The 24,851-nt window shown below is 42.0% G+C and overlaps 1 protein-coding gene across 1 annotated transcript in view; it reads left to right on the top strand.

Moving 5' to 3' along the window:
• ICA1 (islet cell autoantigen 1) overlaps window positions 1-24,851 on the top strand; it is a 76,485-nt gene that overhangs the window by 36,695 nt on the left and 14,939 nt on the right. The window contains exons 7-10 of the mRNA XM_054161124.1: window positions 11,602-11,727; window positions 11,900-11,998; window positions 20,535-20,629; window positions 24,463-24,512. Coding sequence (XP_054017099.1) covers window positions 11,602-11,727; window positions 11,900-11,998; window positions 20,535-20,629; window positions 24,463-24,512 — 370 coding nt within the window. The remainder of the gene's footprint in view (window positions 1-11,601; window positions 11,728-11,899; window positions 11,999-20,534; window positions 20,630-24,462; window positions 24,513-24,851) is intronic.

Genomic DNA, 24,851 nt, shown 5'->3' with positions numbered 1-24,851 from the left:
CAGAAATCCTCTAGATTTTGGCAATCCACTTCCAAAATTCAAACCACAGGTCTAAATATATATAACATAGGTAGGTTGGAGAAGGTACTTTATAAAAAAGCAGGAATAAGGACAGGACTGGGAAGGAAGTGAGACAGTAGGGAAAAAGGAGAGAGGGGGATAAGATACATGTGTTTGTGTTTGAATAAAGGAGAGAGGGAAAGCTGCTTGGTAGGATTCCATTTCTGTGATAGCTGTGATTGAAAGAGCAGAGGATGGCACAACTAACCTTTGGTTTTTCAAAGGGAAAAGAAGGAAGAATCTTCAAGCCAGCCATAACCTTACATCCTCACAGGGGTCAGAGAGCTGCTCACATCTGCTGACTGTCAGTAGTTGTGAAGTAAGCAGTTTTGACCATGGCTAACTCATTATTGCCAGGCTGGAGTTATGTTCTCAAGGCAGTAAAATTTTTACAGGCCGAGTGCAGAAGAACTGAGGAGGGAAATGTGGCATAAATGTGACACAAGCAGCAAATTTCATATTCTGCTGAACAGAATCCACAAAGTCATTGGGGCATGTCCCTAATCTGGCTGTTTGGTAAATATGATATTTGTATAATACTTGTAGGAAAAAAATCCTCTATTGGGACTTTAAAATCACAGTAATTAACTGAGTGTACCTAATAACATCTATTTTAAATGTATGTTTTAATACTGATGTTAAAGAACAACCGAAAAACAGCAACGGGATTCATTAAGCACTTTGCCCTTTAACATGACATTGTCCTTGACCCAGGTCCACAGACATGAATTTCAAACCAAGAAGAAAAAGGCATCTGACCCAAAGTCCTGAGAGGATAAGGACAGGGCTAGAAATTAGGAGAAAACTACATATTCAGGAGAACAGCACGAGGCAATGTGGTCCAAGCACAGAGAATCCAAGTAGTAGCTTATCTGGGATATATTTGTATCCTGTGCACAACAGCTGCATCTCCAGTGACTGGAGATAACAAACAACACCAGAGTATATGTTTGGAGCTCTAGATTAAGGAGTATTTTTTGTATTTTTAATCACAATTTCGTCTCTTTTGTATATTTCCTTTCTCCTCACAGGCAGCAAATTGCTAATTGCAGCTCTGCAACTACATTTGCAAGGTTTCTGCAACAGTTTTTTGTGAAAATGTTCTGTAAAGATGTAGCTCAGCTGTCAGCCAGTGGCAGGAGTCTCTTGATACAATTTTGAGTGAGCACAGATCACAGTCCACATCTGTGGCTTGAGAAACTGTAGAGGGACTAGAGGAAATTACTTAAGATGAGCTGGTTCTAAGTCAATCTGTCTCATAAATAGAGAAGATGAAGGCTTAGGGGTTGTTTTCAAGGGCGTAACAATGGGACGGGAGGCAACAGCTTGATGCTAGAGAAGGGTAGATTTAAATCAGACATTAGGAAGAAGTTCCAGAATCACAGAATGTGAGGGGTTAGAAGGAACCTCGAAAGATCAAAAAGCCCAATCCCCCACAGCCAGAGCAGGGTCACCTGGAGTAGGTCATGCAGGGACGCATCCAGGTGGGTTTCAGATGTCTCCAGAGAAGAGACTCCACAACCTCCCTGGGCAGCCTGCTCCAGGGCTGTGTCACCAGCACACAGAACTTTTTCTTTATGTCTCATGTGGAACCTCCCCTGCTCCAGCTTGTGCCCATTTCCCATTGGACATCACTGAGCAGTGCCTGACTCTGTCCTCCCAGCATTGCCCTTCACATCTTTATAAACACAAATGAGGTCACCCCTCAGGGTCCTCTTCTCCAAGTTAATGAGACCCATCTCCCTCAGCCCCTCCTCACAAGAGAGAGATTTTATTCCATTGATCTTCTTCGTGGTTCTGTGCCAGACTCTTTTGAACAGTTCCTTGAGGGGCCCAAAACTGAATGCAATATTCCAGATGTGGCAAAGTTCTTCACTATGAGGGTGGTGGAACACTGGAACAGGTTGTCCAGGGAGGTGGGGGGGGCCCCATCCCTGGAGGTACTTACAGTGAAACTTGGTGGAGCTCTGAGCAACCTGATCTAGCTGGGGATGTCCCCGCTTACTGCAGGGCATTGGACTAGTTGACCTTTAAAGGTCTCTTCCATCCCAATGCATTCTGTGATTCTGTGACTTGATTCTATGACTTGTAAGTTGCTGAGGCAACTCAGTCTACACATCAGGAGTTTATCAAGAATCATAGCTTGGAAGCTTGTGCTGGATGAATTGAAATGGTAATTAAGGCATGTATTTAAATACCTTATGGTTATTATTAGCGATAAAGGAAATTGTGGTGTTTTTTTTCCAGGGCATCACTTAGGTTAGGATTTATCAAACCTAACTTCAGACATCTGCTGTGTACATGTCTGCACTTAAACTAATCAACAAGAGCTCCCTTTATAGTCCAATGGAGAGAAATAGGCTCTATGTTACAATGTTAATCTGCTGATTTGTTCTGGCCTTAAACTCTCTAGCCAAACACATGGCTGCTATCTAGGAACTTAATCCAGTACAAATATACTAAACCTTCCCTGTTACATGCTTACATTGTTTTCTAGGTGGATAAGGTTCTAAAAGTCGTAATTGCTAAGAGATGAAAAGTACTGAACCGTATCATCCAACCTTAAAAGATTTTTCAGGTTGTTCAGTTCCATTCTGGGAGGTGATACTGAAATGATAAATATATCTATATAAATGTAGAGCTTTTTAAGAAACTATATTGAATGAACTTGGCTAAGTTGCACTAGACAGAGCCTAAATTAGATAGTTCAGGGTCCCTTCAATATAGCTTCTTTAAAAGCTCCTATATTTTTTTCGTTCCAAATTATAATTTATTGAGTGCCTCAGGGCAGCAGGACATGGTAGAGGCAGAAGTAAAAGCTATCAGACCATGATCGCTTCCCTGATGAAAACATAATTAACCCCTCCACTTGTCCTGTAGCAAAATAGAGCATCACAGGCCCAGGTGGGAATAGAAGACAAAAAAGTGTTCTTTTGTTTCTATTAATTTCATGGACTTGAGAAATTTTGTTGTATAACCAGTTGCATGCTGCACACTAATTTAGAGCTGTGTGTTGTATCAAAGCTATCATGTGTCAGTGTAAAGTGTCCATGTGAAATTCAGTTCTGTCATAGAATCCTTTCCTTGCCTGGTACACAAATATTCTCCTGTCGATAGCATCTTTATTAGCTCTTTCTGAGGGGGACTGAAGGAATGGGAGAGAGAAGCTTAAAATCCTACAGCCTTACCCATGAGATATCACCAAAAAAACCCCAAAAGACAATACTTGGAGTTTTGTGTAGAGGAGTTCAATTTTATTTTAACAGCAGTCATGATGTATGTATCAATATAAGCAGGTTAAAAAACAAACAAACAAACAAACAAACAATTCTAAGCCCTTCAAACTCTCCAAATTCTCAGATGGAGGATCACAGCTGAAGGCATAAGTTTGCTTGAATTCATGATGTCCAGGCACCCGATGGCAACTGTAGGGCTTTTAGGCTGACAGCTTTCAGTAGACTTGTGTGTATGTGTGTGCACGTATATGGTTATAGCCCAATGGGAGATTCAGAGAACATTACCACACAAGTGACAGAATGATGCAGACTGTTCATGGTCATGTTAGTGTCTTCTCCCTTGTAACAAGTGATAGGATGAGAAGAAATGGCCTCCAGTTGCACCAGAAGAGGTTTACGTTGGATATTAGAAGAAACTTGTTGACTGAAAGGGTTCTCAAACGTTGGAACAGGCTCCCCAGGGAGGTGGTTGAATCCTAACCCCTGGAGGTGTTTCAGAGAGGCAGAGATGCGGTGCTGAGGGTCACGGTTTAGCCCCAGACTTGGTAGACTGGTTGGACTCAATGATTTCAAAAGCCTTTTCCAAGTGAAACAATTCTGTGACTCTATGTTTACAAGGGAGGGATCTTGGATTATTTTATTTTGCAAATTGGACCGAGTGGCTGCTATAATTTTTAAATGCTGTGGTGGGATAAGCTCCACTGTGCTGGGACAAGAGTCACTCACCCCTACAGGTACCCAGTAAGGGCTCGTTTTCCCAGTGCAATCCTGATTTACGACCCGTGTCCATCAAACACTTGGCTATGTGCTTAAGTATTCCCTCACTGTGGGGCAGGCCTGTGATTTATTCAGTACTTTATGGTGTCATGGACAATGGGACGAAGTCTCACTTCAAGAACTGCTGACATACAAATGTTAAATAATAATGGGAGCTACTACTGAAATCAAAGGCAACAGTCACAGTCAAATGAAAATGTCAATTATCATCAGAGGCTATTGTTCTTGTGTGTGAATTAAAACTATTACAGCTGTTATTTTGTCTCCCATTCTGACTGCAAAGGTAGGTGAAAATTCCTGGGTTTGAGTCAACTAATTTTTTGAGAAGGAAAACTCTGTGTAAGAAGGATTCCATCATGAGAATGCAAATAGGGCCCAATAGTGAAAATAGCTAAAATGTAGCAGGTTTGAATGACAAAGTTTACCTGAGAGCTGCTGGGTTTAAGGAAACAACATTTCAGACATAATGTGACTTTTAGTAGTTCTTAGGTTGCTTCATCATAGTGGAAGGAGAGCAAAATACGAGTTAAAATCACGGGGATTTGGTTGTTCTGACTGGAAACAAAAATGTTGTAATTACAGGGGACAAACGTTTTATGATCCTATAGTGACTTTATGGTCATTCTGTTTGTAGACAGCTGATGTTTCAGGTTGAGGTGTTTGACAGAGAAGCTCCCAGTAAATGCAGTGAAATGCTGCTACTGCTGCATTAAATCTATACTTAAGTGCATTTCTCTGTATTATGGAATGGTACAGAACTTCTTCTGTCTCCTCCTCTTCCCTCCCTCCTCTTCCCCCCTTTTCTTTCCTCCTATTTGCTGTACTTTAGCACTTTTCTTCTATTACCTGTGTTCGGTCTGAGGGCTGTTGTGAACGTGCCACACTGAGGAATCTGACCAGATGAATTAGAGAGTTCAATTAAATCTCTGGGTAGTTATGGCAGATAATTCGCTAGTAGATGTACGCAATTATTTGAGTGGGCATTGGATAAGATTCTGTTGGATATCACTGTGTATCAATTGAGTATTTTGTTTCTCACCATGAACGCTTCAGCCACTAGTGAAATGGTCATTTTGGTGGCTGAAAAGTCTTTGTACTGTGTTGTTTCTTGTGACAGATGTACCTTGATCAAGCCTGTGTATAATGAGAGTTTTCCACTTGAGGATATCAGAAAGTTGTGCCAATTTGCATTCTAGAATCTTTATCTTTTACAGTACAACTAGACTAACACATAATTCAGCTTTCACTCATCTGCCTTCTTTGCATGTGAATTTGTTGATACGTTTAAACTACATGAGTGGCTTTTGCTTTACTACTGTAAGTGACTGGGGATCTGAGACACAGGCAGCAGCTCCATTCTGCTAGTCCTGCATAGGAAAAGAAGATAAAGGCAGGTGCACCTCTCCTCACACAGACAAAAGTTCTTTTTCAGGGCTGACATCGTAGCCAGTGCTTTTGTCACTTTCTGCAGCGAGACAGGTAGACCTTTATGTCCATAGAAGATTCATAGAATGGTTTAGGTTGGAAGGGACCTTAAAGATCATCAAGTTCCAACTGCCCTGCCATGGGCAGGCACAGCTTCCACTAGGCCAGCTTGCTCCCAGCCTCATTCAGCCTGGCCTTGAACACCTTCAGGGAAGGGGCATCCATGACTTCCCTGGAAAACCTGCTCCAGTGTCTCACCAACCTCACTGTAAATAATTTCTTCCTAATCTCCAGTCTAAATCTACCCTCCTCAAGCTTCAGTTCATTCCCCCTTGTCCTATCACTACAATCCCTTGTAAAAAGTCCCTTCCTGGCTTTTCTACAGGCCCCCTTCAGGTCTGAGAGCCTTCTCTTCTCCAGGCTGAACAACCCCAACTCTCAGCCTGTCTCCATAGGGAAGGTTCTCCAGCCCTCTGATTGTCTTTGTGTCCTCCTTTAGACCCACTCCAGCAGTTCAATGTCCCTCTTATGCTGGGGGGCACCAAAACTGGACTCAGTATTATTGCGTCATGACTGCAAATTTGCTTAATGGAGCTTATTATGATGAGATGCAGGGGGGGTGCATGCACAAGCACAGGCAATCATAATCAAGCCCAAAATGGCAAATTTCAGAAGTGTATCTTTGGAACACATTATGCACTTTAGATTATCTAAATTCATATCTCAAGAATAGTTGCCTTTCTCGAAGAACCATGATGTACATCTGCTTGCCTTCAGACCTAAGAGATGTTATTTAAATCTACTGCACTGCCCAAGTAGTTCTCCTTTTCAGCTGGACATTTCTGGCTTTTAAAATTTCATCTCCTAAAATTAATTTTCATCCATGTTTCTCACCAGGTCATAAATTAAGTTTTTAATAACCAGAGCTGAAGCAGATGAACAGAAGTACGCTACCTCTTCTTTAACCATTGTCCTTACATGTTATTTCTCCAAGTTGATGGAGCAGAGATTAATGAATACAATAAATAAATACTATTCCAACCCAAGGGAGCAATTTGAGTCAATGTAGTGTCTGCAAAATGCAGACTGTACCAAAGCACACTGAAATCAGGTTTAGTACTGTGCAAGATGTTGGGAGTCCTCACATCGCACGTGGAAAAGCTTAGCTGCAGGCATTATTTTGATCATAGCATCCCAGCGTGCTGGGAGCTGTAAAGGACCTTTGGGGATCATCTATTCCAACTCCCCCTGCTAAAGCAGGGTCACCCACAGCAGGTTGCCCAGCAGGCTTTGTACCTAGCATTACCTTTTCTGCTGCCCGAGTACCCGGCACTGATCCTGAATTTAGAATAAAAACAGACAAATCAGTGTGAGATTGTAATGGGCGCTTCTTGCTCGAGCTGTAAAGTTGCTGCATGTTTGTGTGAGCTGAGAATCTACTTCCTTATGCTTTCTGTGCTATATGTAGAAATGCTGTACTCATAAGGGTTTTGTCCTCAAATTGCAGCCTCTTTCAGTTTGCTTTTCATTTTCATGTAGGCTTTACAACACCCAGGTATGCCAGAAGGTGCTATGCTTATTTAATGCAAAGATATCTGCTGATTCCATCTGCTAGCAGAGTTTACCCAGAGCCCCCAACAGGAAGGTTTGCTATATTCCAGGCGATTTTTCCCTCTTGATTTACTTACCCCCTCCTTCTTTCAGCCTATACACACTCTATGCATGCTTTTCAAATCAACTAAGTGAGAGGTTCGGTGACAAATTAAGCTGGAAGCATCTGTTTCTGCTTCAGTGCTGGAAGTGCTGAGACAAAAATATTCTGTATGTAAAGTGAGTTAGTGCATTTATCCAACATAAATGCATTTTGGAGATGATGCTTCACCAGTTGAATTGTCCCTGAAACTGGGCTACTGCTGAAAATAAATTTTGCATGTTATGGTAGACTAAAAGAAATTAATAACCCAGATGCACTGGAGAGGACATAAAAAATTCCTTGAAATAGATGACAGATTTGTACTTCAGTAACTGAACATACTGAACAGCAGTATCATAGTATCAGTCAGGGTTGGAAGGGACCACAAGGATCATCTAGTTCCAATCCCCCTGCCATGGGCAGGGACACCCCACACTAGATCAGGCTGGCCAGAGCCTTATCCAGCCTGGGCTTAAACACCTCCAGGGACAGTGCCCCAACCACCTCCCTGGACAGCCCATTCCAGGGCTTCAACACTCTCATGGTGAAGAACTTCCTCCTCACATCCAGCCTGAATCTCCCCACCTCCAGCTTCATTCCATTCCCCCTAGTCCTATCACTACCTGATATCCTAAGAAGTCCCTCCCCAGCCTTCTTGTAGGCCCCCTTCAGATGTGGAAGGCCACAATTAGGTCACCTCAGGGCCTTCTCTTCTCCAGACTGAACAGCCCCAACTCCTTCAGTCTGTCCTCATAGGAGAGGTGCTCCAGCCCTCTGCTCATCCAGTGTTTAACTGTGGCTGAGCAGCTAGTTTTTTAGGAACCTGTGTTAGCAAATGTTTGCCCTTACAATCAAGCATTCCAAAGTTGGACTTTCAAACCCTCAGGATTTAGGATTTTAACATTTCTTTATTTACTTACTTCATTAGTTTAGTCTTTTTAAAATTCATTCAGATTTCTCTGGCATCTTATAGTTTATCAGCCCATTGATTTAATAAGATACTGCTTTCCAGATTTATGTTTAATAAGATTTAATAAGCTCCTTCTTTCCAAATTTGTGTTTAATAAGATTTAATAAGGTACTGCTTTCCAAAGTTCTATTTAATAAGATACTCCTTTCCAAATTTCTATTTAATAAGATGTTGCTTTCCAAATGGATGATTTCTTATCTATTTGTGGAATGCTGAGCCATTAACATTGTACTTAGATGTTTACATTGAGAAATTAAAAGCAGGTTGCTCCAGGTTGTTGATTTTTTTAGTGTCAATAGTACCATGAGATTTTCTTGCAGAGTATAAACCTCACAACCAGCCTCTACAGTTTGGGATGCTTAGGAGCTCTGTCATCATAAGAAGCCCACACTGCATTTGCATCAGTGCAGTTCTCTTACAGTCAGTCAAATCCTGATACTTTCCAGACCAGGATTTTGAAGACGTTTTGTTTGTTCAGCTTTAATGAAGTTAAATGTATGAATAAAAATTTGCAGGATGGAGACCACAATCAGGTCCTGTGTCTCATGTCTTAGAGAGTAATTGCAGAGAAAGGAGAAGATTAGTGTGTATTACATCAGCTTTCCCTTGAGTAGAAAAACAAAGGTTCATTCTGATAACTTGGGCAGTATTAAGCAGATTATGCTTTGTAAGCACTAAGGTTTTATGCCTAATTCTTGAAGCCAGAAGTAATCTTAAAAAGATGTCTAATAATAATTGGAATGGAAAATGCATCTATTAGCACACACAGAAAAAGGCAAAAGGTCATGCTGACATAGTATGTGGTGTTTCTTTCTTGGCTGCCCTGCCCTGCTGCTGCAAAATGGAGACTTCACAATAAAATTTCAATATAATAAAAAACAAATTTAAAGCAGCCTTATTTCAGTAGTTCTCATAGCATCATACCTTCCCTGCTGGGCAAGAGGAGCGTGTAGCAGTTGGTAACACAGCATTGAGTATTTTTAGTCACCTGTATGAGTGTCAGACCTAAGGGTTTGCATTGCACATTGTGTCGTGGATCACCTCTTTCTCTTGCTGAACGTGCTAGCTTTTAAAAGAGACACTAACTGCGGGTTCAGTTAAGACAAATCCTGACTTTCTTTCTTGCTAAATGTCCTTGAAGACTGCATGCAGGAAGATGACAACTCAGGCTTTATAAGTTGTTTGTTTCTGGATTTTTTTTTCTCTTTTAAGAAATTTGAGACATGAGATAGACCCCAATCCCAGACTCTTGTGGAAAGTCCTTGTGCCCACCTGCGGTTGTGGAAAATATTAATTGCATTTAGTAGTGCCTTTTTTTTTTTTAACCTTGTGGCTTACCATCTCTGCCAGAGTACTTATCTGCCCCAGAACTAACATTTCTTTTACTCTCTCAGACTATCAGTCTACAAAGCCAGAACTGTTCTTAATTTGGACTTTTCCACCAGTGCTTTGAGGTACTGAATAGGAAAGGGATTCTGGTCTCAGCTGTACCATTGTAAAACACGATTTTATGTGTGAGACATTTCCACTGACCATATTTCTCTGGATTTTCACAGCTGTAACTGAGATCAAAATTTAAGTCTGAAGTTTCTCTAGATTTTTCAAAGCCCTAAAACATCTCTTACTTAAATACCTTCCTATTGTAGTGAATCTTCCAGGGTGGGGGGGGAAAGATGCACGTAATCTTGTGTTTTGGCTTCAGTTAGAAGTTCCTTTTTGCACAGGCACATGATTTTCTTCACAATTCTTTTTAGACTGAATTTCTAAATCCATGTACTCAGTCACTATCAGCTAAAGCAAATAAAGGATTTGAAGACCTAATGGAGGACAAAGGTGTTTTATCCAGCATTGGATGAAGCTTCCATGCTCCTCCTACCAGTGCTCTCATCCTCCTCCATCGCTGCTTAGTTTTGGAGGCCCACAAGCTCTTCATGCAGCTGCTGTTTTGGCTAGGCAATTGTGTGTGGGATGGGACTTTGGCATGGGTAGCATGGTGTCTTGCTTGGGCTTCCACCAGGCACAAGCTAAAAGAGTAAGTGTAGAGTTATACTCTCTACAGAGAGAAACTTACAGGAAAACAATCATGGTTTGTGGTTTGGTTGTTGCCCAGTTCCTTGGAAGAAAACTAAAATTTGTGTACAAACTTTGTTACAAACACATTTGTTTTGCTAATATAGCATGAAGTTACAAAGTGTCCTAAAAGTGTGTACAAAGCTGTCATTAAAAAAATAGCATCTTGGGTACAAAACACCTACATCAACTTTCTACCGTGACAACTGATCATAGTAATACCACTACTGTTGTCAAACATGCAACTTGTGGAACAAGGGGTGTCCAGAGAAGGGCAGTGAAGCTGGTGAAGGGTCTGCAGAACAGGTCCGGTGAGGAGCAACTGAGGGAGCTGGGGTTGTTTAGTCTAGAGAAGAGGAGGAAAAGGGGAGACCTCATTTCGCTCTACCACTCTCTGAAAGGAGGTTGGAGCCGGGGTAGGGGGGTGGTCAGTCTATTCTGCCTACTATCAAATGACAGGACAGGAGGAAATAGCCTGAAATTGCACCAGGGAAGGTTTAGCTTGGATATTGGGGAAAATTTCTTTGCTGCAAGAGTGGTCAGGCATTGGAACAGGCTGCCCAGGGAGGTGGTGGAGTCACCATCCCTGGAGGTGTTAAAGAAATGTGTGGACATGGCACTTGGAGGCATGGTTTAATGACCACAGTTAGGCTGACAGACTCAATGATCTTAGAGGTCTTTTCCAACAAAACCATTCTATGATCCTATCATTCTGCTTAACAGGTGGTAGAAGGATAAACTGCCAAGCTAAAACCCTTTGAAAGTGAAATTGTTTGTTCCTAAGGGGACCTTGATGTTTTTTCTTACAAGAATAAACAGAAAAATCAGTCTGTCTGAGAAGGCAAACTTGAATGAGTGAATTATGGTTTTGGTAGTATTTAAAAGTTACTTGAGTGCTATATTGTCAAGAAGAGCTGCATGTTGACTTTGAAGTTTGTCTCCAACTATAGGTACACAGGGATGTCTCTGCCTGTATGTTAAGTAGTAAGCTTTTAGTTCCAGATATCCTGGTCAAGCTTTGAATTGCTCTTTCTGTAAAGAGATACCAAAATCAGCATATTTCCCAGTTATTATCTTCTTGCTGTGTATTTAGTACTAACACCCATGTTACAAATGGATTAGAAAACAACATTTCTATTAGAAAAATAGGAAAAATAGTAAGGTAGAAGGTAAAGAGATACATAATTTAGCATGTGTCATCCTGCCACATCTTGATTTCCATGGGGTTGTGCTACAGTGAAGTTCTATACAGACTTTAATTTGGTCTGTTCAGTTGTCCAGTTTCCCTAAGAGTTGTTTTTATATGCTCTTTTATGAAAGAGGAAGCGGGGGGGAAATCACTACCTAAGGAACTGTCCCTTTATTTGAAGGTTCAAGCTCAAGTGCGGCACGCAAAGCTCAACTTCGACAAACTGAAGACTGATGTCTGTCAAAAAGTGGATCTTTTGGGAGCAAGCAGATGCAATCTCCTTTCTCATGTATTAACAACATACCAGGTACGCAAAGACACAGTGACCTTCCAAAGAAAGAGTCCCTGATGATGTGGGGTTTTTGAGGAGGTTACCATGGTGATACTCAACTAGTATTGGAGGGAAGACGTTAAATTTGCCCTGACAGCGAATTGGTGTTAAAGCTGGCATTGCACTGACATTTTCTTGTGTCTTACAGACAACACTTCTTCATTTTTGGGAAAAAACTTCACACACAATGGCAGCCATCCATGAAAGCTTCAAAGGTTATCAGCCATATAAATTCACTATGTTAAAGGTAAGGAATATATCGATGTGTTTGCTGCCCAGGGATAGCAAGTAAGAGATCAAACAAGGATGTGGAAAGCACACATTCGTATTTTGGCCTTATATTGTCTCACAGTTTTATCCCTGCTCTGTCTTTTCATTTAAATACAACTTTTCCATTTAATGCTCATCTGGCTAGTCAGATCAAACACTGCATGTGTTTGACCAACTTCCAGTACATGAAGGCTACAAGAAGGATGGAGGGAGACTGTTTACAAAGGCCTGCAGTGATGGGATGAGGGGCAATGGCTTCAAACTAGAGAAGAGTAGATTTAGATTGGATGTTAAGAGTAAGTTCTTTACCATGAGGGTGGTGGAACATTGGAATTGGTTACCCGGGGAGGTTAGTTGAGGGCTCTGGGCAACCTAATCTGACTGAGGATTCTCCTGCTTATTGCAGAGGGTGTTGGACTAGCTGACCTTTGGAGGTCCCTTGCAACCCAGACCATTCTATGATTCTGTGTAGCGTGCAGTGACCGGTGAACATTTCAAAGGATGACACTATTCAGGGCTGCATCTATGTATTTAAGTGATAACTAGGACTGTGTTTGATTATTCATAAAGAATGATAAAAATCCAGCAGAATTAGGGATTTATGTGGCTCTCCAAAATCCCACAAGTGAATTAATACTATTTTGCCTTTGCATGTTTTTAAAAACTCAAACTCTTTACCTGAAAAACACCTTATTGGACTGGGTCTGTTTAGCCTGGAGAAGAGGAGACTGGGGTGGGGGATCTCATTAATACTGATCAACATCTAAAGGGTGGATGTCGTGAGAATGGAGTCAGACTTCTCACTAGTGTCCAGTGGCAGGACAAGAGGCAACACAAACTGGAACAGGAACATGTAATCATAAGGAAAAAAAAAATTCCCTTTGAGGATGGTGGAGCACTGGAGCAGGCTGCCCAGAGAGGTTGTGAAGTCACCATCTCTGGAGGCACTCAAAACCCACCTGGACATGTTCCTGTGTGGTTTCCTCTAGGTGACGCTGCTCTAGCAGGGGGGGCTCCACTGATGATTTTCAGAGGTCCCTTTCAACCCCCACCAGATTGTGATTCTGTGCTTGAATATAAGTATATGCAGGCTCATGGTTCCCACACCTGTAGTCAGACCTTTTAACCCTTGTTTGCTCTGGGAAATCCTGTTTACATTAACTAGTGATATTTGTTGGTTCATTTTAATCCTTGAATATGGAATATGTGCAATATCTGACTGAAGCCTGAGTTCAGAGTTTTGCCCAAGTATATAAAAATAACCAGTCTGTATTTTCCTGGTCCTGCCTGCACCTGCATAGGTATTTTCTTTGTCCATTACAATTTGAGGGTCAATAAAAGAACAGGAAAAATGTGGGGGAAAATAGTTAACTTCCCAGTTATCCCCATAGACATTTTTGTCCTGTAGCTATTTTGTGCAGCATTATAACTACATCTTTGGCTGGTCCTATTTGCATGGGGGGAAAATAGCATTTATGTGAAGGAGGCCTGATGGAAGGGTTCCCTGCAGAGTCACAGGGAGGAATGAGCAGCTTGCAGCAAAGCCACAGTTCGCTTGAAGAGACAACCCAGTTTGAAAATAATGAGAAGTCATGGCCTCATGAAATGCTCATGCATATGACACATAGAAGTGGAAGTTGGGCTGCATTGTGCTATATAGGTTGCAGCTACTGCAAAGCTCCTGGAAAAGAACCACCTGAAGGTACAAGGTTTCTTTCACCCCAGACTACCAAATGTGTCTGTACATGAATATGCTCTATTTAAAGTTGTTTTCAGGAACATGGTTTGGGAGGGACAGCTTTCTGAAATCTGAAGTGCATAAAAGGAATAATGTAGATCTGCAGAGATGTTTAATTCAGTTCTGGGTAAGCTCATGTGAGCCAGGAAAGCAGCTGAAAGAGATGAAGGCATCCAGTGTGTCCAGAGATCTGTGATTCTTCCCGTGGCAGGGAGGTTGGAGTAGATGATCTGTAAGCTCCCTTCCAACCTATACTGTTCTGTGATAAAGAGCTGTTACTCCTGCACCTTATAACATCACAACACACCAAACAAATCAATCTCTCCTGGGGACAAAGATAAGAAGAGGCTCGTGAACTGTTCCATCTTACCCATCCTCTGAAAAATCCTGTCCTGCAGGAGAAGGCCTCATTTGCTACAAAGTTAACAAAGCTCTAAGCTTCCTTCTTGCATAGTGCACATCATGGAAGATGGGATTTAGCCAGAGCTTGTGTCCAGATTTCAGCAGGAGATAGCTGGGCATAGTTACCATGACACTGCTTGTAATTGCCTACAGACTCACAAATTGAACTCCAGACCAGAAAAGAAAATCTGCTGTATTTCCCCACCATTGCAGGCACCTGCTTCACAGCCTGGGTTTAGCACAACCAGGGTCCTGCTCAGGAGCCCGGGGGGAGGATGCAGCGGGGGGCAGCTCTCATAACCTCCCTATGTTAAAATGTTTCTAAGGAATTTATTTCTCTTTGCTTTGATACAAACCAATTCAGTCTTAATTTGTCTAGGCAGCCTATATAATTTCTTCATACCTATATTGCTACTTTATACCTAAAAGTGTGATTACTTGAACAAGACACATGATGTGTAGAAATATGTTGTAACATTTGAAGACCATGGAGGGAATGGACCTCTCCTGGAATGTGCAATACCCTGCTGGTGGAGGAAGAGAGAGCTTTTGAGATGTTTCTTCCCTTTTGGACTTCCTCCAGTCTGACTTTGAAATTAGGTTAGGAATCTATGATGACAAAAGACAAGCTATATTGAGTCCACACACATGTAACAAGCACTCCCTTGAAGCAAAAAGTAGCTGTAAAAAATGGTTGTGAATATTGTACTGTGCTTGGGATGCAGCCTAACTTTGTTATGAGAATCTTAACCATTTTTATTGCTGGCCTCTTATGCTGAAGTGTAGTGATTTCCTGCTTTTGCTGAGAAATTATGCTAATCAGGAGGTAGATTTTGTACTACAGAATTCCATGGAACTCTGTACTTTTAGAAGACAGCTGCTTGGGAGTAAGACTATGTTACTGCATTTTAGTGTCGCTCCTTAATCCTACATTCTAGAGACTGAAAGAGATCATTTTCTATACCACAGTTAAGTCCCCTCCATAATCTTTTTCCCCCCCAATTAGTAGGTTTTCTTTGTTTGTGTTAAATCATTGCTAAAGAGATCAAACTCAAGTGGTTGCATCAGGTGAGATTGTGTTGCTTGAGAATAGATGCCTGCTGCCACTGCAGGTACCTTATCAGGGTAGAGTCACTTCACCCAGACTTGTAATTTATGAAGGGTGTGGGACTTCCACTAGCCTTGTATCTCCTCTGCTAGACCTGGGTGTGGAATAACAATATATGTTTATGGTCAGGGAATTGATCCCTACCAGTCCTATCATATGTTCATGCCAGAGTAACAATATATTAAGAAGGAGTTGCAAGCTAATTCTATGTTGAGACTACATGGTATTATTTTTTTATGAAGCATAATAAGTGGCTGTAGCTGATCTAGGGTAAGAGAAGGTTTTGGTCTAGCTACCCAGTGAAGATTTTATGTCTGCTCTCAACTTTCTGCACTAAAAATAGTCAGTCAAAATAAATAACTGCTTAAAATGTACATATAATAATTCAGTGTGCCCAATTCTATGAGAGTTAGCCCTTTTAGAATACTTTTCTCTATGTAATATCTTAAAAGGAATCTTTCCTAGTAGAAAATTTTGAATCTGGTGCTTGCAAATAATTTTTCTCATTTATGATTGCAGTTCTGCTACTAGCAGCTTAATTTTGCTCATACAAATGAGCTTTCCAAATTAAACTAAGCATGCATGTGTGTAGGATTAGGGTTTTTTTACTTTAAAACAAGAATTTAAAGACACTGCTAATATTTGACTTAGACATGGATCATCTTACTGAAAAATTAGAAGGTGCTATGCACTGGGAAATTACTATTTGTATTTTGTAGCATGAGTATATTAATCTACCAGGTTTACCTCAGGAAAGAGACTCTGCAATGCCTCTCAGGATTGTTTCTGGAAAGAACACATTGTCTTTAGAGATGTTTGCCAAACTCCCCCCTTTAATGAAAAGCAGCCCACTTGTTTTCTTTGCTGCAGGGTATATGCTGAGAGTAGTATAATTGTGCTGTTGCAGCTGTATTTCCCAACTGTGAGTTTTATCCTTGATGAAAGAATGATTATTAATGTACTAACAACTCATGATATAAAAGTACCTGTTACTGTCTCCATTAGTGTAATGGTAAAGATGATGGGCTGCTGTTCTGGTAAAGCCTTTCAGGTTTCATTGCCCCGAAATTACCACCTATCACATCAATACAGATTTATTTCAGAGGCTACTTTTCATCAATAATACCTCTTCTGTCACCATCTATTTGCCCTATTTACTGAATGACATTTTAGTTGCCATTTTTTACACTTTAATGCTATAATACCAAGCTTTCTGAAGAGTTCATTTGAGTCTGGAAACAGTAATAGCCCTGGTAAGGGAGTCAAAAGGCATAAATCTCAGTGCATTCATTTATTTCTGTGCTTTTTACATAGTTTGGAGAACTCTGATCAAACAGGTTCTACATCACTGTTTCTTTCTGCTGACCTCTGCTGTAGTCTGGTATCCATTCCTGGTTCTGTGTGGTGCACCAAGACTTTACTCATAGGCAAGACTCTGTATAATTTTACATCGCCGGGTTTCGGGGGATTTTGTGGGGCTTTGGGTTTTTAACCTGATGGATCTTCATAGGGAACTTCTGAGACTACCTGGTTTTCCTCTTCCCTTTCAGCTGTTCCCCCAGATGAAACATATGATTCTGTGATATCCAAGTTTATGTCTCCTCACTGGTGTGTGCCATGACATCCTGAGATGTATCCATGGTTCCTGAACCTGCCCTTAGCTGTGTTTCTTTGATTCTCTCAGTCAAAAGGAGGCACATTAGTTGTCTAAGAGACTGAGGGGAGCTATGAGTGAGCTGAGTGTGTTGTCGACACTCTGGTTTTGTGTGCAGTCCATATGATCCTGGCTTGACATGAAAGCAGCCAAGATGCAGGTGAAGGCATTTTGTGAGTGAGTAGCAGTCAGCTTTGCAACAGTGCCTGAATTGGAACCAGAGTTAACTCTGCAGCAGAGGATCCCCTTGTTGGCTTGGATGTTTAGTCTGAGTATTGGAAGCAAGCAAAATATCACTGGGTGACTTTTGGCCGTAGAGACAGACAAGATGGGCAGAGTGAATGACTGTGAACTTGTGCTGATAGTGTGCATGGTCTTACCCTCATTTTTGTAGTTAAAGAGTAATAAGGAAGATGGGAAGATAACTTTCTATACATGCCAGGATCCTACCATAAAGTAAATGCTAAGTCCACATGAGCACTCAGAAGAGTGCTGTGAAGTTACATTTGTGTGCTCTGAGCTAGCAAAGTCAGGGTGACTTCATACACCCATACACCAAATTGTGCTTGCTTTTGTCTGAACACCCTCCGGGTCTTTACAGGCTTGTTTAATCACTGCACATTCTAGATGGGGCTGCACATTCTAGATGGGGCTTCTAACCCTCTTCTGATGTAACCTGAAACAGTTAAGAGAATATCATAGCTTGATTTCTACAGCTGCTGACAGTGGTGATCCAATTACAGTGGGTTCATGTTTAGAAAACAGTTGACAATGACTTTTTAACACTCAGTTTTATTTCAGATCCATTCCCTAGCTTCCTGGATCTACCTTGGTGGTAGATTCTCTACCATCCCTGAAGATATTTAAAAGATGGCTTAGTGGTGACTCGGCAGTGCTAGGTGTTAACAGGTGGACTTAATGATCTTAAAGGGCTCTTCCAACCAAACAATTCTATTCTACATCTCAGTTCATAGTGCACATCAAGATGTGGAGTAGAGGAAGATGGGGGGGGGAGGGAAATCCATTCTTTTCTGTCAGAATTTGAGGGAATATTGCCAGAATTAAATTGTTACACTGAATTCTTGCATTCATATACAGCTACTGACTTTTATCATAATCTCCATTAAAGCTATGTCTATTTTTCTAGCAGAGGAAATAGTCACTGCCATTATTATCACACTGTTTCCTTCCCAAGGTACTTGTGAACTCTATTTCTATATACTTTTTGTGGTTTGATCACAGTCTTTTAACTATGGATTTCCTCAAATGCCCATGAAGGAAGCATCATAAAATATAGCTCTGTAAAGGAGGATGCTGATTTCTCTGTATTTTTCTTGGTGAAGATGTAGAAGATTTTATTGCTGATAATTTTCTTTAATTTATACAATTAGGCAGTGGTTAAAGTAGTTCTGTTTGTTGTTCAGAGACATTACATCCTCTTGGGTGGGCTGTGTGATGCTATGCAGTGACAGCAGAGTACCACAACTGTTGCACCATCCCTTCCTGATTGCAGTGGTTGTGTGTCCTATTGTGAAGGTGTCCAGGATGGTTCAAGTGCCCGAAGGAGTGCAGTCCCTATAATGCAATGCTCTGCTGCCTTTCTTTGCACTGCAGAGAAACTGTATTTGGCTTTTGTGCAAGGGTAGTGTATATTCTTATATTTGTGAACTGTGGTCCAGGTCCTCTTGGAGTCAATGAAGTGACTCCCTCTGATTTTAATAGTACAAGTGCAGTCTAACCAATACCCAGTACCAGTGCAGTTAAAGGGTGACATATTTGTTCACAGGTGACCTAGCATCCATTATTTAGGATTCAAAGAATTCAAATCCTAATCACACTTACATGTGTGATTCTAGTCAGCACTGTTACAGTGGGCCCCCAAAAGTGGCAACCACAGAACAAGGTGAATTTCTTTAATGCCTCTATTTGTTATTGCTGCTTTTGTGATCCCTGATCTTTTAACACATGATGTCTGCAGTGCTAAAGGTGCTTGTGACAAACTAATCTATAGTTCTAGATAGAAGGCTTAACTTAGTGAGAGGAGGGGAAAAACTGCAGCTGCAGTATACAACAGGCCCATTAGTTTTGTTTCCAAAACATTGAAGTACAGGCAAATACTGAGCCAAGCAGAAATCAGAATGCCCTTTCTGGGGACTCGTCTGTCCTGGTTAAGAGGGAACTGCAAACAAGACCTGGGAAAGCTTCTCTTGTAACAGATGGACTGGGGACTCGTAACTTTTGTTCAATAGGTGAGATGAATTTAGCAGTCATGGTTGGTTTTTTTCCTCTCTTAAACTGTTCTGGTAAAACTTGCTACCATTTGGTTGAAACTTGAGATGCAAACCCATTAAGTTTTTGTGTTCATTAAGTTTTGCACAAACTTCAGTTATTTGATTTTCTGTACAGAAATCCTGACTGATGCATAAGAAGGACAGCTAGTAATGTACTGATCACTTCTGTAATGTCAAAGAGTCAATCTGCAATGCTCTATGAGTTGGCTTGTTCACATGTCCAAGTTTGGGTTATAAAAATTCTGACCATGAAACTGCACATTGTTATCTTGAAGCACAGCTTTTCAGATTGCAAAGGGACTGTAGAGTGTAGTAATATCATAGCAAGCCTCTAACTTGAATATGCATCCAACATTTTAACCCCTTCATTTTCAGATTCAGAATACAAATAGAACCTTCTCACTACACTGTAGCTACCGAGGTTGCATGAATTGCTGTGTCGGGAAAAACGAAGTATCGTAGTATCAGTTAGGGTTGGAAGGGACCACAAGGATCATCGAGTTCCACCCCGCTGCCATGGGCAGAGACACCCCACACTAGATCAGGCTGGCCAGAGCCTCATCCAGCCTGGTCTTAAACACCTCCCCAGCCTTCTTGGAGGCCCCCTTCAGATACTGAAAGGCCACAATTAGGTCACCTCAGAGCCTTCTCTTCTCCAGACTGAACAGCCCCAACTCCTTCAGTCTGTCCTCATAGGAGAGGTGCTCCAGCCCTCTGCTCATCCTTGTGGCCCTTCTCTGGACACCTTCCAGCACCTCCAGATCCCTCTTGTAATAGGGGCTCCAGAACTGGATGCAGTACTCCAGGTGGGGTCTCACCAGAGCTGAGCAGAGGGGGAGAATCACCTCCCTTGACCTGCTGGCCACACTTCTCTTGATGCAGCCCAGGATCTGATTGGTTTTCTGGGCTGCAAGTGCACACTGAGAGCTCATGTTGAGCTTCTTGTCCACCAGCACTATGAGGAACAAACAGATGTGAAGAATGAATTTTCCTCATCTTAAAAATGAGACAAAAACCAGAGACAACCCCCAAAAAACCCAAAGAAATATGCTGCCAGTGCTTGCTTTCACATGGTATAGATGGTTTTACTTAGAAATATTAGAAGTAGCCAAGAGTTACCTTCCTATATAAAGTCTGTTCATATGACTCAATTTGAATGAGTGTCTTCTAACATTTCTTATTTTGCTTCTTTGAATAGTTTTGATACAACTCAAACCCATTCTTGCTTAATTCACATAGGTTCTGTAGTCTGGTTTGGCTTTAAATTATACACCTGATTCCATTTTGCTGTCTTCTCTTTGTGTTGTGCTTATGATCTAGAGCTTACAAGATCCTGTGAATAAATTAACAGAAAAAGCAGAAAAGGAGGACCTGCAGATGGAGAGTACCACATCAGAACAAGATCAGCAGAGTCAGTAAGTCACAGGGCCTGTATAATAAGGGGTTTCATGTAGAATCTGCTTTCTGGTTGCTCAAGTCACCAAACCTAAACGGGTTAGGTGGTGCAAGTGGTGGGATGCCACTGAAGTTTGGGAAGTGCCTTTTTTTCCCCCCACAGAGTCAATGTGAGCTCATCCAGTGTCCCCTTCCCATCCCCCAAGCCACTCAGCTGCCCCCTGAGTTGCCAGTTCTCTGGGTATGTGAACTCCCTGGGCTACTGCAGGGGTAGTGTCATGGGGTGATGCAGGGAAGAAAAGTGGTCCTGCACCATGTCCATGCTTGAGGAGAGCTGGAGAGCAGAGCTCCATCTGCCTGGCTGGTTTGGGAACAGACTTGTGCAAATGGTTCCAGATTGCTTGGAGTGCCTTTGGGGTTTGCATTTGTACCTTTTCCCTTTGAATTAAGTTTTCTTTCTGATCATTGCAAAGACAGACTTCTTTGGTGGTGGTGGTTTGTTGCTGGTGTTTAGCTTTTATCTGCTCATTGCTTGGACATCACCAGGGGACACATGGAAAGGTGGCACCTTGGCCTTCAGGCAGCAAGTTAGTGAACCAGTCCAGCAGAGGTAGATGGCAACAGGGGGAAAAAGGTGAGTTTGCTTGCAGTAGGTGAGCATGTGAAACAAGGCAGGAGTGACTGGCTCCTGCCCACCACTGCAGCTAAAGGCTTTAGGGAAGGATGTCAACTAGGAGAGCTGGCAGAGGTATTTACTGGTGTGGGATGACTCTGGAAGGTGTCTGTCTGTGGGGAGCACGAGTCCCTCTTGCATGTTTGCATGGGCAGAGGGTTGTGAGCTGGGAGCAGGTTTGCTTTTGGCAGCTGGCATTAGGGATGAGTGACAACTTAGGGAGATGCACACAGGCTCTGAAATGGGAGGATGAGCCTGGATGGAGAGAGGATGATCTTCAGCCCTGTGCCTGGGCTTTAAAATCATGATAAAAGACCTACTAAAAATGAATTATTTAGTGTAAGTCTCACTAAACACACAGAGGAGCTCAGCCCCAGCAAGGAAGCCCAGCCAGCACCCGTGGATCATATTAAGAGTAGCAATCAATCATTGCCCTAACAACCGGGGGGCCACCAGGCCCCCCGGCCTTTGTAGTCACCACCACCATCACCCAGTGTGCACCATGGGCACTCACCAGAGATGAGAGGAGGATCCTCAGCCCAGATGGGCTCAGCTTAGGGCTGCTGCCCTTCCTGGGAGGGATTAAATAGGGGAGTGGGTGGGCAGGGCCAAGTGGCCACACCTGGGGTAGGAGGAGACTCCAATAGAACCCAGGTGCTCTGGATTTGAGGGGGAAAAGGGAGAAAATAGGGCAGGTGATGGACTTTAAGGATGTCAGGTAGTGATAGGACTAGGGAGAATGGGAAAAAAAATAGAAATGGGTAGATTCAGATTGGATGTTAGGAAGAAATTCTTCCCCATGAGGGTGGTGAGACACTGGCACAGGTTGCCCAGGGAGGTGGTGGAAGCCTCATCCCTGGAGGGTTTTAAGGCCAGGCTGGATGTGGCTCTGAGCAACCTGATGTAGTGTGAGGTGTCCCTGCCTATGGCAGCGGGTTGGAACTGGATGATCCTTGAGGTCCCTTCCAACCCTAACAATTCTGTGATTCTAAAACAATTTTGCAGTTTAGGCTGAATGTTAGGAAGAAATTCTTCACAGAAAGAGAGATTGGCCATTGGAATGTGCTGCCCAGGGAGGTGGTGGAGTCACCATCCCTGGAGGTGTTTGAAAAGAGCCTGGATGAGGCACTTGGTGTCATGGTTTAGTTGATTAGATGGTGTTGGATGATAGGTTGGACTTGATGATCTTGAAGGTCTTTTCCAACCTGGTTAATTCTGTGATTCTGTGGGAATCCAGACACAACTGGTCTGATCACACCAGCTAATAGTAAGCTTAACACAGGAATTCCTGAACTGGTGTAACATGTACATGAAAACTAATAAACTTTATGGTGAAATTAAGAGGTTTTTAAAGACTCATTAAACCTTTAGATGTTTGAGGGTTTTCCATCTTTCCTAGCCTTCTCTTTATTTTTCAGCTTTTGCTTCATTTTTTCCTTGCTAAAAGAAGCAGTAAACAGCTACACATGGGAGAAGATACACGAGCATTGTATTTCTCCCTTCAGCAGCATCTCCTTTCACCTGGGAATAGGAGATGGATTCCTGATTGCTTTGAGCAGCGATTAGTTTTTGTAATGTATACAGCATCGGTTAGTAATCCAATGAAGCAGTCGGTACTTAGTATAAAGTACATCTAAGTGAGCTGATGCTATCAAGGGTTGAGTTACCTGGAGCTCTGAGGTGAGAGGGACTTATGAATGGGCTTCTATGGGGAGAGGAGACAAGGAGAGCGAGATGCGATCCCTCCCCTATGGGACCATCAGGATTCGGTTGCGAGGGGATGCAACACTGATATAATCCTGCTGCCACCTGTTGTTTTGACTGTCCTTGGTTAAATGAAGCACCCAAAGGATCAGCTATCAAAAAAAAAAGCAGAGAACAGCTTGACTGATTAGTGGATTTTGCTCAACTATGTATAAGAATGGATTGTTAAAGAGTTCCGTTTTCCAGTTCCTTTTCCTGGTTCAGTTTCAGATCTACTGCCCCAAACCAGCTTATAAATTGGTGTCAGGTTTGATGCTATCCAGATCAGAAAGGACTTGGCCAAGTACCATTTGGCAGGTGGCTGTCTGCACAGAACTTCCTTGAATCTGCTGCATCTCCTGTGACAATACCAAAGAATTTCATGAACAATTGTTTTCCTCAATGTTGAATGTAAAGTTGTAGAAGAAATGCATGCATTTTACAAGATGTGTGCATGGGCACCTACCAGAAAAGGCATCAGATGCCATGGCATGGTTGTATTTGGTTTTATTCCTCTATTATCTTTTCCCTTCTCTCTCTGTTATAAAACTGAGGGGAAAAATATATGTTACTGTTTTACTAAGGCTGACCATAAAAAACCCTAAAATCTGTGATTCTGGAAGAATTACACAAAGCGAAGCTTTCCTCACAACCTTTCCATCCCCAGTAAACAGTCATTGTACTAGAATTTGGCCTGAACCTAACTTTCCTCTGCTCTGCCACAAGCCTATCCTCAAGAACAGGGGAGGTTACTCCTCCTGTCCTGTCAATAGAGGATGGGAGGAATGTGCCTACACAGTCCTCTTCACCACCACATCAGGCTTGTGGCTGCTTCATCTCCTGCTGCTTGAATGGCTTTACACACACAAAGTCAATAGCAGTTGGAAAGTGTATATTCTTCACTCAGGAGCTTACCTTCATATAAAAACTGCCTGTAAACCACAGCTGTGGCCTTTTTTGGCCTTGTTTTCTTTGACTATCGAGACCTTTTTCCTCAAAACTGCTGACCTGGTTCTTTAGATGTCTGCTGACTTGGGACAAAACTCACCTGACTGTTGTTTTTTCAATTAGTTGCTGTCAAAAAGAGAAGTGCAAAGCGGTTGGGGTTTCGATGGGATTTGTTGGGAGCAGTTGTACCTACTTTATAGTAGTTACAAAAGACCCAATCTGGAAAAGCAGACTACTTTCTATTACAGCAACTTAAAAATGGAAGGGTGGTAGGTTTTAACAGTTGGCCTTCAATCTAATTTTGGCTTTGCCAAAGAAAGAATAAACATTACCATCATACCAGCGTATACAGCAAACGAAGAGTCCATCTGATCAGTTTATTATTGATAGAATTCTGTGACCAGAAAGAGAAAAATGTATTATTATGCTATAGGCTTAGAATTGCTTTCTCAATTATTTATTTTTTTTTAATTATTCTTTGCAATTAAGGTTGATTTCATTAGATGAGGAGAGCCACACCAAGGAATCAGACTATTCAGGTATTTTATTTCCTGTTATCATAACTTCGTAACTGCTGTAATAATTGATGGGGGGTTTTTCGCTTTCATGTCTCGTATGTTCAGCTTCACCCAGCAAATCCCTACAAGTGCATAAACCTTAAGGCCAGGAAGATCTGCTGAAATTAATCTCTTACATGTTACATGCCACTGTATTTTTCATTCCAGTACTCTGAGATAGGTCAAACAGCTTGTCTTCCAAGGAGTAATTCTTACTATGGGCATGTCTTCAAGGACAGGAGATACAGATTATTAGGTGTCAAGACGGGGAGGATGTGCCACTTATCTTGCTAGTTTGTTCCAGTGACTAGAGATGTACTC

The sequence above is a fragment of the Dryobates pubescens genome, chromosome 4, assembly GCF_014839835.1.
Source record: "Dryobates pubescens isolate bDryPub1 chromosome 4, bDryPub1.pri, whole genome shotgun sequence".
NCBI lineage: Eukaryota > Metazoa > Chordata > Aves > Piciformes > Picidae > Dryobates > Dryobates pubescens.
This window is presented reverse-complemented; position numbering and strand designations above follow the sequence as displayed.